General features: G+C 36.7%; 1 protein-coding gene across 1 annotated transcript; it reads right to left on the reverse strand.

The window, feature by feature from the left end:
• Window positions 1-1,366: 1,366 nt before the first annotated feature.
• LOC114358685 (uncharacterized) lies at window positions 1,367-14,559 on the reverse strand. Its single transcript, XM_028312707.1, has 5 exons — window positions 14,463-14,559; window positions 7,496-7,684; window positions 6,437-6,607; window positions 5,769-5,884; window positions 1,367-3,566 (listed from the first exon to the last, which is right to left on the reverse strand). Exons 1-5 carry the CDS (start codon window positions 14,472-14,474, stop codon window positions 2,885-2,887), a joined length of 1,170 nt encoding a protein of 389 aa, XP_028168508.1. The 5' UTR covers window positions 14,475-14,559; the 3' UTR covers window positions 1,367-2,884.
• Window positions 14,560-19,362: the final 4,803 nt, after the last annotated feature.

Below are 19,362 nucleotides of genomic sequence, written 5' to 3' on the forward strand. Positions count from 1 at the left end.
CATACATTTTACAGTTTACATATTAGAGTGTGAGAGAAAGGGAAAGAGTGTGTGTGTGTGTGTGTGTGTGTGTGTGTGTGTGTGTGTTTGTGTGTGTGTGTGTGTGTGTGTGTGTGTGTGTGTGTGTGAGAGAGAGAGAGAGAGAGAGAGACAGAGACAGAGAGAGAGAGAGAGNATTCCTTGCACGTCCCGTTCCAAAGTTATGACGATTATTTAGGATCACTCACACCGCACACGGGCCGTATGAGTGCTCTTCAAAATCATGACTATTTATTAATAAATACGTTTTATTTCTGTTGGGAAATGTGTGCAAACTGACGAGCGAATTTGTTAAAGAATAAGTGTGACAAAACTTAAAAGCTGAAGGAAGAAATTAACCTTTATTCTTATGTGCATGTGGATTGAGTGATCCTTGCTTCAATCTTAACAAAAATCGAGGAAGTTTTACTTAAAATATGTTAAAACATTACGATGAAGTTTAAAAATTTGTTAAACCTAAGATAAAAATGTTATGGCCAATAAATAGGAACACTCATACCGCACGCTTTAAGAAAACGTCAACATGTTTATTTCAGAAAATAAAGCCTTTCCACTTCTTTTTATAGTATTGAAAAATTGTTTTGGCCACCCTGTATATCCCGGGCACGGGAGCGGTACCGGTACCTTACAACCACCACTGCCTCCCGCCCGTACAACTACTTTAAATTTAAATCTAGCCAAGTACAAATCCCAGGTTAAGTGAGACTTGGGCATTTGATAACTTTTTATAACTTCTAAAAACTTGTGCTTGTGCTTGCTGCGCAATACCAGCATCCAGCAATATCTACGTGAGAAAGTGGAAGGATTGTTTGAAATCAAGAATGACACATAATTTTTCAACATTTATTATTTTAACACTTAGTTTCCAGAAAACATTCAGAATACATACACTTGAATATCGGATAAACACAATTTGAGTGTTTTAATCTTAGGTCTATAGATTATAATTAAACGTCTATTGTATTTGGTGGTTATAGTATAGACATAAACACTTGATAATGTTTTTTTCAACATTTCTCAATAATAATTACTTACTTAATTAATCACATTCATTATACAGGGTGTTACTTTGCATTCTTGACATATTCACAGATATAATAGTACCGAATAATACCTATTATTTTAGTTTTAAACAAGAGTACTCCTATAAAAAAATCACATTAGTTTTTAGTATACTCGTAGTTTTGCAGTACAAATTGGAATAAACCAATTTTGTCTCGCACTTTCAACCTAGTGGGCGTCAGCTGTTCACAAAAGTGTCAAAAAGAATTTTAAAAACAATAAATTGCAATAAATTAATATAAATAAAATACATATTTTTGTGCATATGTTACGATAATTAGTGCTGTGTTTAACAGATTGTCGATAAAATAAAATACTCAAGATTAAAAATTTGTGGGCATACTTTTTTACAGATTTGTGTTGTGTCAGCAATAAAGTAAATAATAGTTACCTCTGTAAATATGGGAAGAATGTAAAGTAACACCGTATATGAAATTACAAGTCACTTAGCCTACATTGACAATATAATTGTAAGTAAGTAATGTAAGAAGTATACACATCAAAAATCAGTCGTACGTTAATTTTGTTTGTTATAGTTACAGATGCTCTATTTCTACATTATAGTCCCAAGATATTTTGGTTACAGATCATAGAAAAATAGATAAATAAAACAAAGATCTGAAATCTGCTACGAGAAATTACGATGATCAAAATTCTATTACACCAATAATGATCAGAAACTTCCTATTGTAATTAGTAGCGCAAAAATTTTACATTATGAGTTGAATGCTAAAACTAAGGGGACGGACGAATAGAGTGCCAGATCGAAAATAGAAGATTATTTCATCAGCTAAAATTATGAGCAGATTCTTTTAATTATATACAGTCCACAATATTTTTCTTTGTAGATCTGTGTGTGAATTTACCCCATAAGTAATTTTATGATGGAGCTAGAAACAGCTCAAAAGGTAGAAAGAACTAAACTAACAAATATCATCAGCTAAAATTATGAGCAGTTCACAAGTCCACTTTTGTTTGTGGATATGTGTGTGAATTTACTTTTAAGTATTTAATTTTATGATGGAGCTGGAAAACAGCTCAGAAGGTTTTGGCACAAAAATATTGTTTTATCGATATTCCCAAAGAGTACTTTAGGATTGGTAATATTCTTGTCTTAGCTGTTATAGACACTCTTTTTGATGATGATATTTTGAGTAAACGCAGATCCAACGAAGCTCTAAAAAATGTATTGGACTCAACATACACCAGCGACATAGGTTTTTATTCAATACTTGAGCAGTTGTTTCAGTGCTTCAAATGAACGCTTAAGAGAGACTACTTAAAATAATACATTTGGTTTGTTAAGTTGATAAAATAAAAATGAAAAACATTTTAAAGAATTTTAGTACGTACTTTTACATTCGAAATCTTACTGCTCGACAACCCTGTCATTTTCAAATGGCGGTTACCAGTTTCTTATAAATAGGTAGGTAGGTATATTCGAAAACTTCAAGCTCTTTTGGTTTTGAGCTTAGCGAAACTTAAATTTTTATCATATTTTTGATGGTGGCAAGTTGGATTAAGGTTATCCCATTATCAATAATACGTTTTTGTAAAGAACATCTTGTACGGTAAAGTATTATTCTTTGACAAAGTGGTGTTGATTTCAAATGCGGCTTCAATTTCGAAACTAGTACGTTTATAGGCCAAGGCACACAATGATAATGCAAGAAACCCCAATCGACGGTATTGAATTTTAAAAGAAGGAGATATAAAAAAAATAAACTAAACATAAGCTAAGGTAGGTACTAATTACAAGAAAAAGTAGGGAAAACACTCGTAGTTAATTGTAATATTCCTCTAGATTGTCTGGGTTGAATAGTGAATATTTCCTAGGATCAATGCATACAACGATCACCGTGTCCTGGCGCCTCGCAGCCAAAAAATATTCAGCCTTAATGTCATATAGCGGCTTTCCAGGCGGAGGGACACGCCTGTTCGTGAATTCAGCAATTATTTGGTGCACATCACGAGCACTGGTCAGATTGGCTACAATATCATTAGCCAGAGCATGGTTTAAGATTTCCCTGAATCCATCTTCTCTATAATTTAAGCGTGTGAACATCAAAACAGTGTTCACGGAGTTTCTAGCACAAGTTTTGTGCAGAAGCATAATATCAGCAAAGAATTGCTCGACGTGATAATGTCTGCTTAGCAAGACCCTGTATCTGAGGCCCTCGCTGATGAACGAAGTGATTGTGTTACGATATTGGCTGTTGTCGAAGTCCCCCACCCTGAACAGCAGGAGGTTTCGCTTCATACACACGCCGCTAGTCGGCGACCTGTACAACGTGGTCAAAGGGCCACGGTGGTATACGTTGATCGCTGGATGACTATCGATCCTGGGCAAGTTAATATGAATTCTACCATTTTTCCTACGCTGACTTCCGCCAGGTTGATTAAGTCGGACTGGGTTATAAACAGCATTCATGGCACCCAGACCTCCATTTACATCAGCGGATGGCCTATAAATAATATAAAAACATCGTTATGATAGAAAGCGATTTGAAATAATGTCTAGTTACTTTAATACCTACATCGTATACAGAAATAAGTAATAATTATGATTCCTCTAATCAATCAATGAGCAATTAAAATTATTAAACTACAAGATTAACAAAATCATGAACTAAAAAATTGTAGAATGCCTACTTACTGAAACTTGGATCAAGTACACTAAAAAAAGATGGATACATGCAAATCAGTGCGTGTGTGTGTTTTTTGTGTGTCCTAAAAGATCAAGTGAACTGAATTAATATTGTGGTTGAAGGATGCTATACCCTAAAAAATATCAGCCCCCTAACTTTTGGTGTGCAAATAAAAGTTATATTCAATCGAAACTCAGTGTCCTCCTTAGCTCTCGCAGCCTTCTGTCTGTAAACGGCGACTCCAAATCCTCCAAATTTTAATCATTTTGAAGGCGCCTAACATTAACTACCAATGCAGAGGTACTCTAAAGTTACTTAACCCAACTTGCTACCACTAAAAAAAAATGAACACACAACAACATACATTGAATTCGTACCAATTCTGATAGAATGTATGGTGAATCAATTAGTAAGTAATATCCACCATATCGTCATCCCATCTCATTATAATTACTTTTCCATGAAATCGGACATTAACAGTGACCCGCATCTGGGGAGTGTTATAATTATTGTCCTCTGTCCCTGCATCGGTATTTAAGGCCATCCGGTTCAATGCCTGAGCAATTTGTTCGGATCTGTCCCTGAAATGTTTTAATTATATGTTAATTTAGTATTTGGATCTTTATTTTATAAATTAATAACAATTCATATAATATTTTACGACACCAAAATACTGAGTAATTTGAATAAATTAGACGAAATTATCAATTAAACACTGAGTTTACCAAGACGAATATAAAATGAAGCTTTAATAAACCTATTTAGTGAAAATCATAAATGAGCAAAGATTTTAAGAAAAGAACTAAGCTGTTTCCAAAATTATTATAGATCGTCATCTACAAAGACGCGCCCCACCACTTTTTGGGCGAGGGAAGCGCGGGTGCGGGGAGTTTCGTAATGTAATAGCTTCGTCGGAGATTTCAGTCACTGTACTTACAATATTCTGAGTTCGTGTAAGGCTGCCCTTCAGGGTTGCTCTAATTCATTTTAATTTATTAATTTCCATGTCCAACGTCGCCAATATTATTAAATAATACAGCACTCAAATCAAACTCCCCCCAACCCGCGCTTCCCTCAACCAAAAAGTGGTTGGGCGCGTCTTCGTGGACTCTATAATTTTTAAATTAATCTATTATTTTTAGTGTACTTGATCAACTCGAGCACGAAGCCATGATAGCCACGGTGAAGGGGTCGGACCGGCTGATCCGCCATCCGAGGAACGCGACTATCGCCCGTATTCACAAATATTACTATGAGGTCTCACAGTGCGCGTGGCACAGGGTGACACACCAACTAATCAAAAGCTGTATTCAACGCTGTGCGTTCGATTTGTTGCTTCACTTAAGCAAGCATCGTTTGTGAATACGAGCGTATGCAGGCGTATGTAATTTGTGCAAAAGCGCGACTATGTAATTTGTGCAAAAGCAAAATACTACTATTCTTTTAGTAAATAAAAAAAAATCGCTTAAGTGCATGCAAATTTAATTCTTAATATGAAGATAATTATTTCGGTTTTTACCGAGAACTGAATTTATTCTTAACATACGGGGCAACTAAATGAATAAAAAATATTTATACAGGATGATCTTGTAATCAGTATTCAATTTTTTTAATAAGTTCCATAGAACAATTTAACAATACAACTTTATCTTAATTAATTTTAATCACGGTATTTTTCGCGAAAAAATTTATTGAAAATCTAAATCGTGGGTGCCCAGCCTATATCTTAATTTTTAAAGGGTAAGGTACTCGCGTACCATTTATGTCTATTAAGCTTTGTAGTTAACTGTGTGATATATTTTTTCTATGAACGAAGCAAATTATCCACGTGTGCCAATTTTGAAATCGAGCGCAGAGGATAATAAAAATAATTAAATATGAAAAAATGATTTTTTTTACGTAAACCGAACAAGTTACTGATTCTGAGTCCTAAAAATTTGAATATTGATTGCAAAGTCACCCTGTATAAATAATACTGTCTATAATAAAGCCCTATGGATAATACTACAAGAAACTTACCCAGGTGGGTTAATGGTATCCTGTAACATGGCAAGCAACATTTCAATGCAAAGTGGGGCTCCTGTACCTGACATATATTCAGCTACGTCGCGACGCACGCGCTGCGTTTCATATAGCTGTAAACAAATAAAAAAGTCTTCGACATACATACATACAAATAGAAGGTTCAGCCAAACCAACGCGATCAGCCCGCGTGCGCGATGGCGATCAATGCGTTTAATCTGGTTCAAAAGGTCCAAAGGTCCAAAAGTTTCCGGACTGCCTATATTAAGTTAGTCGGAGGCACAAAATTTTTATCTCCTACTAGACCACACTTCTTGTTTCCTACCACAATTTATTATTTCATTTTATTTACAAAAATATAGCATAAAGACAGGTGGCCAAAATTTTCTAAATGCATAACATGGATCGAGCTGTGATTGCAAAGTAAAGTCATGTTATGGTTATTGAGACTGTTCAAGTTCTTATTGAGTTGATTTTTATCACAATGCAGTTACAAAATTGTTATGCACAGATACAGAACTGTGTATGTGTTTGCTTGACAGTTACCGCCACGTCTCTGTCACATAAATTAAAGATGCTTAGCTCTGCGCACCAAGATGATCTTTTGACGGAGTATCGTATCTACATACATCAAATCTACATCTAGGTCAACAAAGCCAAATTACCTGCGCCACCACATTCTCCTCACAGCGCCTGCTCAGCTGGTGGAACCCCCTTGCGTACATGACGTTCTCGCTCCTGGCAAAGTCCGGCAAATTCGTGCTCAAGATTATCTGCACGAAGGGCTGCATCAAGGAGTACACGAACACGTTGTACCTGATGCCCTGCGGCAGACCCTAAAAGTAATGTTTTGGAACCTGTAGCTAATATAAATTATAATGAAAATGCATTAAAACAATTTCATTAATTTGTTTGTAACTAGTAGGTCTCATTGTACAGCTTACTGCCCTATTACCTTTACATACAGGATGTGGTTTTTTAAAACAACCAATTCAACCAACCAATGTTTGCGCCTCAGACTAGCAGATCAGGTTCAGCTGGGATGGGTAGTACTCGTATTCAAAAATGAATAATTTTGATTTAAATTTAGACTAAAACGTTTTGACGTTTACAATGGTAATCGAATGAAAGTTAATAAGTGAAGTAGTGATGTGAAGAACGCGAAATTTTTGTCATCGCGTTTTATTCATGGAAGACAGCGCCTTCTCTCGGAGTGGTGGTAGTACACGTGGAAGTAATTATAAGAAAAATATAAACTTTCTCTCTCTCTCTCCTAAAACTTTCGACGGCGCTTCTTACCGCCCGCACCACCCCCGCGTACCCCGCTACACCACCGAGCACATGCGGCCGCCCCGGGAGAGCGGGGAGACTGACCGATAGCTCGCCCGCATAATAATTTAATTTTCCTGATTTCATGATTTTTCCATGAAAATGTCAGGTATTTTTTTATTTGTTTGTTGCCATCAGTGTCGTGTACTATTGACCACCCCTGAGATGGGAGTTGTTTTACAAAACCACACCCTAGAATATGGCTAAATACTTTAACTACCCATAGGTCGACCACTATACTATACCCACAGGGCTTTAAAGCTAGAATTCATTTTCACAAAATACCTAGATCATTATGAAATTAACAGGTTGATTTAAATTCTGATTAATAAAGAAAACTACTATAGTTTTTGAAAATGTTTTAATCTTAAGCATAGAAATCAGTTAATCCTTACCGCCTTGGTGAACTCATCCCTGCACAGGCGGTGCACGGCAGACACGTTGCGCGTGAGAGACACGCGCGATTCGTAGTCGCACGGCACGAGCTTCAGAGTTATCACGATCTGCTGGTCGTGCACCATCGTGGCGACCGAGCAGAACTCAAGCTTCATGTTTTGATCGTCGATTATAGGTGGGTTGCCGCCCTGTTGATAAACGATTGGATGAGCAATTTCAGAAGTTGACACTTAGGTAATTATAGGAACATACGAGTAGCATAGCTCATAGCTATATACAGGGTGTCCCAAAAATAGTGTCAAGCCGAAGCCCAGAGGTAGATTATCACTTTTTTTTAGTTTAAAGCTGTTAAGTAGTAAGATTTATGTTCACTATAAATAAATTATTAAAATTCTTGATTCATATTATTGATTGATTCATCTTCGTCTACTACTTATTATATGTAAAAGCTGTTATGAAAGCTTAAAAGTGCTCAGGTCCACTCAGTTTTGGTTTTAAGAAAAGAACTTTCCTTGTAAGCTATCCCATGTTGCCAGCCAGGCATAATGTGCGTCAAAGGTATATTAAGAAGGTCCAATAGGATTCGTTATTTTTAACACACTGAGTGGTGTTCATATTTTAATAATAGGGGATAAAGTATGAAATCGACAATTTTTTCTTCAATATTCATTAGTACATAATTCCATAATACAACAGCTACTCGTATGTTCATTATTCTTTTTACCCGACTGCACCAGAAGGAGGGTTATGATTTTTTCTTTTAAATTTCATTTCAAGCACATGTATGTATTTACGTATAAAAATAAATCGTCAAAAGTGATGTAAGTACGTTTTCGTTACAAAAATATGAACATCTTTCTACAAGTATATTTTTTCCTTTATGTATCCTATAAGTAGCTTAATAATTCAGATTTGTGATTCTTTAAAAAATTGTAAAAATGGTATGGAAAAATGAATTTTCTCAAATTCTTCATACAAATGGCATTTTCATACTTTAACACCTATCATTAAAGAATATACGGATAAATAAAGCCTTCATGAGTGAAAAATAAAGTAAAAATGTAATAATAAAACTTCGTTAAAAGTAATGCGAAAGTGGATTGAAAGTTCGCGGCCGATAAAAAATTAAATAAAATAAAATAGGACATAAAGATTCATCGTTTTTTTTTAAATATATTTCCCAAAGCACTGCAAAATGTGACTTCGACAGCTAACAAAACTATCTGTTCTTTTCTAAGCGGTTAAGCTACCAGAAATTTAACAATCCTTGTATTTGTTTGGGATAGCGATGATAAAAAATAACATCCATTAATCTTGATTGGTGAGATCTATGGAGAAATCTTGTCGATCAGCCTCAAAATTTAGTATCTCTAGTACTGTAACTAATACTTAAGTACGCAGCAGACCCATCAAGGGTATGGCGTTCAACTCGGCATCCTTCGAGTGAAAACCGAAGGTCGGCGGGTTCGGTTGCGCGCGCACCCGGCGCAAGGGATGTGGCGCAAACACTTAGCGTCAGCAAACTCCTGGATACTCTCTGATCTGGCAATGAAATCAGACACCGAACTATTTTCAGCCGAAGACGTCCTGGGCCGGCCGGAGCGTGTCTCGGGTGCTCTCATTCATTTCAGATTTCCACCACCCTTTTTGTTATCATGAAGGCTCCTCAGATAAATAGGAAGTCCAGTAACTTGATAACCGCATTCAATTTTTACTCAATTTTATACAGTTTTTTTTTATTCGAAGAAACATGTATTATTGCCAAAACAAGATTTTTACAGTAACTAAAAAGAAACATAAATTAAGGCCGCTAACGTATCAATCCACCTTCGTATATCGTTTATTTTTACTTTCACGTACACTTATCACATGGGTGTAGGACTTCTCCACTATTTTCCAGTGTTTTCTATCCGAAATGAGTCTTGTCCCGGCCGGGCCAGTCGTTTCTACGATGTCCTTCTCCGTCCATTTTTACGTGACGTTACGTGCCGTCCAGTGCAGCACACAGGAGTTCCACCACCAGCCCTTAAGGTGGGTTTGACCTGCCCAAATCCTTTCAAGTTACTCGCTAACTTGGCTGCAGCGATTAAATTAGGGCTTTGTTTATCTGGCTTCTTATTTGTTTACATACGCAAAGCAGATTAAACACAGATACCCTAGACCTGGCTGATTAAGAATTCTAAGAAGGACTAAGAAGAAACAAAGGTATGGAATGAAGATCTAATGAGAAAATGCCCTCAACAGAACTGCTCATCTCCACTACCAAACTCTAAATAACCAATCGAATAATATCAACGGCAGTAGTCTACGAATACATATTAGAACCTAAAGATCAAGAATATCTGACAAGTCTTCGATATTTCCTATAAAGTGAAGTTCTTAATGCCATGTAGGTACTGGTTGAAACTGCAATTGGTGTCTTTCAAGATATCAAAACCCTGCTGAGACCTGATATTCCTGGAAGCTGGTCATCATCAACTCACGTCTGCATTAAGACTTAAGTATCGAAAACCACAGAACTGTACTGAATAATAGAGAAAAGCTTTAAAGCAAAAATATAAGATTTTGGAGGCACCATCACAGAAAATACTTGGTGTATTAAGTAAATTTTATGTGAAATTATCAAAGAGGTAAGTGTTGGCAATGAAAAACTTAACAAACATGATTGACGAGTAAAATCTCTACCAAAAATTACCTAACTGCTACTATTTGAATTTAAAAGAAATGGCGAGATGAATGAAGTCATACACTTTCCAGACGATAAATAATACAAGCTGGGAAAATAAAACTAGCAATGGTGCATGGAACATGAGCATTTAGATGAAAAATAGAATGATAAGATTAATGATGAACCAAAACCTGATAAAATATGTGTTCGACTTAAACCTAAAACCAAAATGGAATCTAAGAAAGAAGATTATCAAATGAAAGCAATCATTCTTTACAAAATAAACGTTGTCATCCTTAATATCAGTACCTATGATCTTAATATTACCTACAATCTTCTTATTATGGACGGTGTCCATACATTCGCAGAGCAAATAAGCACAGCACAAATGTTCACACTTATTCATATTGTTGAAGAAAAACATTCGCCTTTGATCTGCTTTGCAAAATATGAATTCATCAATGAAGTACCTAGTTTTAAGATACTTGGTGTCAAGAAACTCTGTTTTTTTTTCTTTGTCCTATGTCCTATGTCCTATTGAAATTATTCTTGGTTTTCTAGAACAACAACCTAGGTAGCCTTTTACGCATGCTCACTTCTTTATAACGCCACGTCACGATGCAAAATGGATGCCAAAGTCCCTTGTAACAGACTCTGGTTTAGTGTTATGATTGTAATGCAGCCGTGTTTTTCTTTGAAGCACAACCCCATGTCGTGATTGTCATGCATTACCACTTGGTCCTTCAGGTCTTCTTACAGTACTTGTCGTGCTTCCATGTCTCGTAGTGTCTGGTCTCATGTAATTTTTTTAAGTGACAAAAGACCTACATTCTTGATGGCCAACAAGCTCCTTGTAATAGTTAAGCTTGTCCAAAGACGACTCATAACACCCTTAGCAGTAGCTTTGTCCTATTGCACTTATTTATGACGCCACATCACGTTGTAAAATGGATGCCCAATCCTTTGTAACAGACTCTGGTTTAATCTTATGATTGTAATTCAACCGCGTTTTTCTTTGAAGCACAACCTTATCATGATTGTCATACATCACCACTTGGTCTTCGTCTCAAATTCTTTTTCAAGACAAAGAACACAACTTCACCCATCATCTGATCAATGTTTGTGGCCTTCAGCCTTCAGAAAAGAAAATTGCTAGCCATGATACTTCTTTACCAACAGATCACTATTTTTGTAGGATTCCGTAGAGAAGTATACTTAGTCTTGTCATTTGTGTATCATGATTCATGACCTTGTTTGCGAGTATTGATGTCAGAACTACGTTCTTGATGGCCAGGAAACTCTTTGTAATGATTTAGTTTGTCCACAGACGATTCATAACACCCTTAGCATTGCCTTTGTCCTATCGAAACTGTTTATTCTTAGTTTTCTAGAAATATAATTCATTGACAGTCTTACATGCATGCACACTTCTTGATGACGTCACGCCACGTTTTAAAATGGATACCCAAGTTATTTGTAACAGAATCTGGTTTTGTCTTATGATTGTAATGTAACCGCGATTTTCTTTGAAGCACAACCCCATTTGTCATGATTGTCATGCAAACACGTTCATCTTTGAGTAGTAATAGTAACCCTATATTGATTTTCATGCATCACCTTGGTTTTCCAGGTCTTCTTATAAGTTCTTGTTATCTTCCAATACCACGTAGTGTTTGGTCTCGTATCAAATCTTTTTCAAGACAAAGGGAACAACTTCACCCAACATCTGATCAATATCTGTGGCCTTCAGAAAGTAATATTGCTAGCGATGATACTTCTTTACCCACAGATCACTGTTGTTGTAGGATTCCGTACAGAAGTATAGGTGCTTGTCACTTGTGTATCATGATCTTGTTTGCGAGTTGTGATGCCAGATGCCAGAACTGCCTTCTTGACGGTCACGAAGCTCCTTGTATGTAATGACTTAGCTTGTCCAAGACGACTCATAACACCCTTAGCAGTGCCTCTGTCCTGTTGAAACAATTTGTTCTTAGTTTTCTAGAACAACAACCTAGGTAGCCTTGCAAAATGGATGCCCAAGTCCTTTGTAACAGACTCTGGTTTAGTCTAATGATTGTAATTCAACCGCGTTTTTCTTTGAAGCACAACTCCGTTATGATTGTCATGCATCACCACTTGGTCTTCCAGGTCTTCTTAGAAGTTCTTGTTGTCTTCCAATACCACATAGTGTTTGGTCTCGTGTCAAATGTTTTTCAAGACTAAAAACACAACCTCACCCATCATCTGATCAATGTTTGTGGCCTTCAGCCTTCAGAAAAGAATATTACTAGCGATGATACTTCTTTGCCCATAGATCACTGTTGTAGGATTCCGTAGAGAAGTATACTTGACATATGTGTATCATGATCTTGTTTGTGAGTGGGGATGGCCGATGGGGCCGTCCATAAATTACGTCATCGATTTTTTCAGATTTTAGACCCCCCCCCCTACAATCATCCTAGCGTCATTTCTTAATGACCCCCCCCCCCTTCTCCCAAAATTGACGTCATTACCAGTTTGACAAAATTAAAACACTTTTAGAATCACCTTTTATTTTTTTTNTCCGCAGACCAACCCCCCCCCCCCAAATTTAGAATGACGTAATATATGGACGGCCCCGATGTCAGAACTACCTTCTTGACGGTCAGCAAGCTATTTGTAATGATTTAGCTTGTCCAAAGACGACCCATAAAACCCTTAGCAGTGCCTTTGTTCTATTGAAACAATTTGTTCTTAGTTTTCTAGAACAATAACCTAGGTAACCTTTCACGCATGCGCTGTTCTTGATGACGTCACGCCCAAGTTTTTAGTAACAGTGTACCTACCATGAGTTTACGTTAGGTGTGCTCGCTAGCGAAAACGTCAAAAATCTCTATGGAGATTTTGTTTCTTGAAAGTAGCCGCTAGGGGCGCTGCACAATATGTCATACAATTAGGTGTCATTTTTTTACGCAGTCGCTAGCGAGCACACGTAACGTAAACTCATGGTAAGTACACTGATTCTGGTTTTGTCTTATGATTGTAATGCAACTGCGTTTTTTATGCAAAGCCCTATCATGATTTTCTTGAAAGAAAGAAAGGAAGAAAAAATGTATTCAGTATAATACAGGTTTACAACAATTTGATGTCCCCTCATGTCAATTTTTTTTCAGAACCATGAACACAACTTCATTCTTCATCTTCCCAATATCCTCCAGGAAAGAAGCCAAAAGTGCCAACTGTCGCAATTTCTCGGCTCAGTGTCTACCATTACCCAACTTTTAAAAATGTAAAAAACTTAACACGGAATATTCAGGTCCTGCGCAGATTATATCGAACATTTTTAGAGAGTGATTTCTTGTTTCCAATAAATAAATTTTGAATTTGAATTTGAATTTTGATTGGAGAAGATTTTAGAAAACTAGGTATGTTTTTTTTCTTTGAGGTATCAGTGATAGGAAAAGAGTAAAAGTCGTTTTTATGTTTTAGTAGATGTGTTTATTTCCTAACATTTACACTTTGTGTATCTGGATAAATACCTTGATATATCTTTATATTTTTATTTGCTTATCACCTAGAAAATAAACAGTCATAGCCCGCTTCATTTTTTGAAAAATAAGATGTCAATATGGATAGAAATATCCATTACCGATCACTAAAAATGCTTAATCATAACATCACACTTGCCGTGGCTGTGATACACAAAATGTCCGACGTTCATACGTGCGTCGTCAAAGAAATTGTAATAATATAAGTAGGTATATTGCATGATGAAAGCGGGAAATATCTCCCCCCGATTATCTGCCGGTGGCCGGCCTTGTGTGTGTACCAAGCAGGCAAGCAAACATGGGAACCATGTTATACACTGTAATAACAATGGACAAAATAAATATATGTCCAAAATCTATATTAAGTAATAAAGTGTTACCAAAACAATTGAAATAAATATATTCTCATTATGATTCCACTATTAATCAACCGCCTCCAGATTCCTTCATCAAATCACCGCTGTGAGATAACAATACATTTCCCCGGTATAGAGTTCGGCTCCATCGATTTTTCTTAAACTAGGTCATCCAGGTCACCCCTTTATAGCCCCGCGGGTACCTGGATTTTGTTACTAACAGACCTAGAAATTTAGAATTATCTAGATTTTGGAAGCCTAATTACCAAAATCGATTAATATTATCGAATAATTATTTAATTTGAGTTAATAAAAAAATAAAATTTTCACTTTTACATGGGGCGTCATAGTTTTTCTAGCAATCTGTTGCTTCAAAACAAACAACACAATCAATAGTTTGAGCAATATTACTTACCCTATTCGCCATGATGAAAGCTTCAGGGACTGCTTGATGACCACTTGAATCAATACTTGGCACAATAATTAATTACTGTATGCACTGCAACCTTCTTCACGAGATGCCCGATCCGAAATGGCCGAATGCATCACTTGTACATAACGCGCAGAAGCACACTACACACGCAGCTTTGTCTGTGAGCTATGTATTGAGATGTATCAGACAGTCCATGAAACTACTTATCTGTGTGTGCGTGACTGTGAATATAGCGGTGCAAGTCTATGCTTTTTGGTACCTTTTTAAATACGTTTTTTTATATATGGTCACATTTTGGATGATCATATTTTATTTATCAGGCGGTTTTCCGTTAACCGAGTAGACGACAATTCGAGTCGAGGGCGGCGGCGACACTAGTCATTTGCTTAACTCCCCAGTACCTACTTTAGGCACAGGAAAGACACCCTGAAGCGGAACCAATGGTTTTAAAATTTAAAACAGAAGTTAACTTGGGTTGAAAGAAAACAAAAAACTGGCTAGGATAATTATGAGGCTAATGAGAACGTTCATGGAGATCTGGGAACATATTTATCAGTAAAAAAATAATTTAATTTGTTTTGTTTGGTCCTGAAGCTCAGCTAGACAGAACCAGACTGTTGCCAAGAAGGCTAACATCGTAATCTCATGATGAAAACACCGGCTTTATGTGCTTAAAATGCGTGCCGTTACCATGGCAACGAATTTTGGCATCATTGAAATCACTTCACCTCCTCTACTTCCCTGGTACTTTTGTTGCTAAGACGCGTTCCGGACGCCTGAGCTGGTTGGTTGTATCAGTTGTATCAACAAACCTCTGGTTCTCTGTATTTACTTCTAGTCTTCTGATTGGGAGGACTTTTAACATAATATTGGCGTTTACAAAAAATATAAAGATGTACGGACGTTAGCACATCAAGCTTATCACAGTGGCGTCTTATCTCGTTGATACAGGCTATTTTGCGACAAAATGTATTCTGATGTGCTGTTGACTGTGCAAACCATTAATTTCCTCATTATTCATCATCAGTAAAAACATTTTTTACTTACTTGATGATTTGGTGAAATATTCTAATGGTACTAAATAAATTTATGTTGCTGGTATCAAATACGAATTAGTATAAATTTGCAGTTTTTGGTCTGGCTACACCTGTCTGGCTTTTGCGTGTGTGAGTGACGAGCACACCCACACATATACCAACCCACCCCTCGCGAGATCTGCGTCCCTGGTAAAATGACTCGGCACGAATCGATGTGAACCCCAATTTGACAACTGCTAAACAAAAACGAACATGCGCAATGGGTCCCAAGGTTCCTGTGTGAGTCTGCAAACTAGTCCATCGCGCATATTCCCAAATGATTGATTTATGGGAGAATGTTCTAGAACAGCGCCCCTTAGTACATACTTACTCTAAAGGTACATTTAAATAGGTATATTTAAAACTGATTGAATATTATAGGCTCCAAAATTCTTTCCCCATTGAATGCTACATCTGAACATATTATTATGCTATAGAATATTTTCAAAGCGCTACGAATTTCGCCGGGTCAGCTTGTGACGATCATAGCAAATGTGATAGGGATAGAGACATGACATTTTTGGTTTTACAAAGGAAATAACCAAACACGAATTTAAATGCTGATTTTATTTTTCAAAAAGTAACATTTTATTATTTTTGTTGGCATTTTCTTGGTATGCGATATATTTTTTTAGTATCACCTGCATAAAGCATTATGACTGCTTTTATTTTATCAGGATAATATGTCTCTTAGTATAAAGTTATTACGTTTTCTTTACAATAAGTAAGTAATTGAAAGAAAAAAAAATCTACAAAAAACTTTGAAAAAATATCAGATACTTTTGTCATTTTTTCTGTCGATAAAAATAGGTCTATCACCTGTTTTAATAGATATATGCACTTTATCAAGACACACTGTATACTTTCCCCGGCAACTTTGCATTCTACAAATGAATTTTACGAAGCATATCCCCAATTTCGCTACATTGCCTACAGGAAACGTAGCTCAGATGGAAGAGCGCTCGCCTAGTGGCGAGGGTCCCGGGATCGATACCCGGCGTCTCCGACGGGTAGAATCCACATCCACGTTATGCTCTTTTTGGTTTTTATTCCGAATTTTTTATTTACTTTTGAATGGCTCTACGTATACATACAGGGTGATAGGATAGGTGGTGATACTAGGGATACTCGAGACTTTACAAGCCGCAACTCCTATATTCTTCTGATTAATTTCGTTGCGGGTCCAATGACAGTTTAACTTTCCCCCGGGACAAACTTGACCTTCATTGGTTGGGTTTTTGTGGCGCTCAAACTGTAGATCCTGGCTACACAGGAGTTGCAGTGGTGAGAACAAGAGGTGGGAATAGTCCCCTAAAGTCGCAACGCTCGAGGCGACGTAGAGTCAGATTTCCGAGTTGAACTGACTGGAGAAGTCATGTGGAAATAACGAAATCTGATTGGTTTTTCAAATACATTTCCTCTCTTGTTCGCTTTGGAAACTGGATCTAAATTTTTGCCCACGCCCATAGTTGTTTTATCTCTCTATAATAAATCTTAAAAGCGAAAGGTTGCTGATACTGACTTACTCACTCATCACGAAATCTCAGAAACTACATGTGCCAGGAGTCTCAAATTTTGCATTGGGGTTCCTTTTAGAACGTAGGTGCTCACTAAAACGGGATTTTCATAATTCAACCTCTAAGGGGATAAAACGGGGTCCAGTCGTACGAAGTCGCGGGCGGCCGCTAGTAATTTATAACTACACGCAATTTGTAACTATTAGGTACTTATAAGCCTACCTATTAGGGCTATATTTCACCGGGACACCACTAAGAAAATGTATACAGCTTTGCGCAACCAACGGACACCAGGTGAGTAACTCTCTATACAGGGTGGAAACGTTAAGTGATCTCATTCGATTATTTCTAAACTATACAAGATATCGAAAAACTGATTACTAACCCTGAAAGTACTTCACAAGCTCTATCCAACGGTACCAATATTAGGTTACAGAATTAACTGAATCTATCCGAAAACTTAATGTTTTCAGCCTCCATACTAAATGTATGCCAGCCAAACAATAATAGAATTATTAATTTTGTTTATTAAATAATAAACACTTAAAATGAACTCGTAAATAGCATTCTTATTTAAAATTATTCTTGGAAAACATTGGTTTTAGGTTTTACTTGCTATAAAATTAACAAGACATGAGTGCCATGACTGTGGCTGTACTAAATGTATGGAAGCTGGAAACATTGAATTTTCGAATGGATCCAGTTTATTTTATAACCAATTATTGGTACCGTTGGATAGAGCTAGTAAAGCTGTTTCAGGATCAGTAATCAGTTTTTGAATATTTTGTATAGTTTTTAATATTATGTGGTTTTACTAAATGTATGGAAGCTGGAAACATTGAATTTTCGGATAGATCCAGTTTATTCTGTAACCTATTATTGGTACCGTTTGAAAGAGCTTGTGAAGCACTTTCAGAATCAGTAATCAGTTTTTCGATATCTTGTTTAGTTTAGAAATAATCGAGTGAGATCACTTAACGTTTCCACCCTGTATATTATATCTTAAAAGCGGAAGGTCGCTGATACTGACTCACTCATCAAGAAATCTCAGAAACTACAACAAACATGTTCTCAGAAACTACAACGTCTCAGAAACTACAAATCAACAGTGTGGGGTTCCTTTTAGAACGTAGGTGCTCACTAAGACGGGATTTTCATAATTCTACCTCTAAGGGGATAAAACGGGGTCCACTCGTACCTACAAAGTCGCGGGCGGCCGCTAGTAATTTATAACTACACGCAATTTATAACTATTAGGTACTTATAAGCCTACCTATTAGGGCTATATTTCACCGGGACACCACTAAGAAAATGTATACAGCTTTGCGCAACCAAACGGACACAAAGGTGAGTAACTCTCTATAGAGCTGTATACGTTTTGTTGGTAGCGGGCGACTGGTTGCGCCGCCATGGTGTCCCGGTGAAATATAGACCTTAGGGCCACCGCCCACGGCGACTTTTTGTAACGATGCAGTCGCGCTGCTGTAGCGCGTTGGCATCACTTCTGTATTGCGTTGCAAATGCGTCTAACACGCGTTAGTAGAGATGCTGTCGTCGTTTACGAAACGCGCGACAAAAAGTGGCCGTGGGCGAGGGAGGGCCCTTAGAATCATTTTTGCGAATTATAGTAATTAATTTTGTCAATTTACAGGTAAATGACCGACATCACCAAAGTTCAAAAGGTCGCAAAATTAATAACAATCTTCCGTTCTTATCCCAATTTCACGATCGGAAACGCGTGTTGGCGTCGGCCTCATTACCTTACCTCCTCATTTCATTTACCTCCCTAGTAATTCGGTCGCTAAGGAAGCGTTCATAAACCTTCTGACCTCGTTGTCAATGATAAACCGTTGCCATGACAAATAATAATTAATTAACGGATTTTATGTACAGGTAGATCGTTTTATCCGGGTTCCCTACTTGTTTTCGAAAGTTGATGGTTCGATTTTTATTATATCATATACGTGTGAGTCACGTTAAAGTGTACATATGGAAATTGATGAAACTAGACCTATTTTTGTCGACAAAAAAGATGTCAAAAATGTTTGAGATTTTTTTTTAATTTTTTATGGAATTTTTTTTCTTCCAATTACTTATTGTAAAGAAAACGTAATAACTTTTAAACTAAGCGGTATATCCTGATAAAATAAAAACAGTAATAATGCTAAATAACAGGCAATACTAAAAAAATACATAAAATACACAAAAAATGCCAACAAATAATAAAAAATTATACTTTTTGAAAAAAATCTGGTTTTAAATTCGGGTTTTTTTGGTTATTTGATAAAT

This window comes from Ostrinia furnacalis, unplaced genomic scaffold, assembly GCF_004193835.3.
Source record: "Ostrinia furnacalis isolate ACB-3 unplaced genomic scaffold, ASM419383v2 OfSCF4098, whole genome shotgun sequence".
Lineage (NCBI taxonomy): Eukaryota > Metazoa > Arthropoda > Insecta > Lepidoptera > Crambidae > Ostrinia > Ostrinia furnacalis.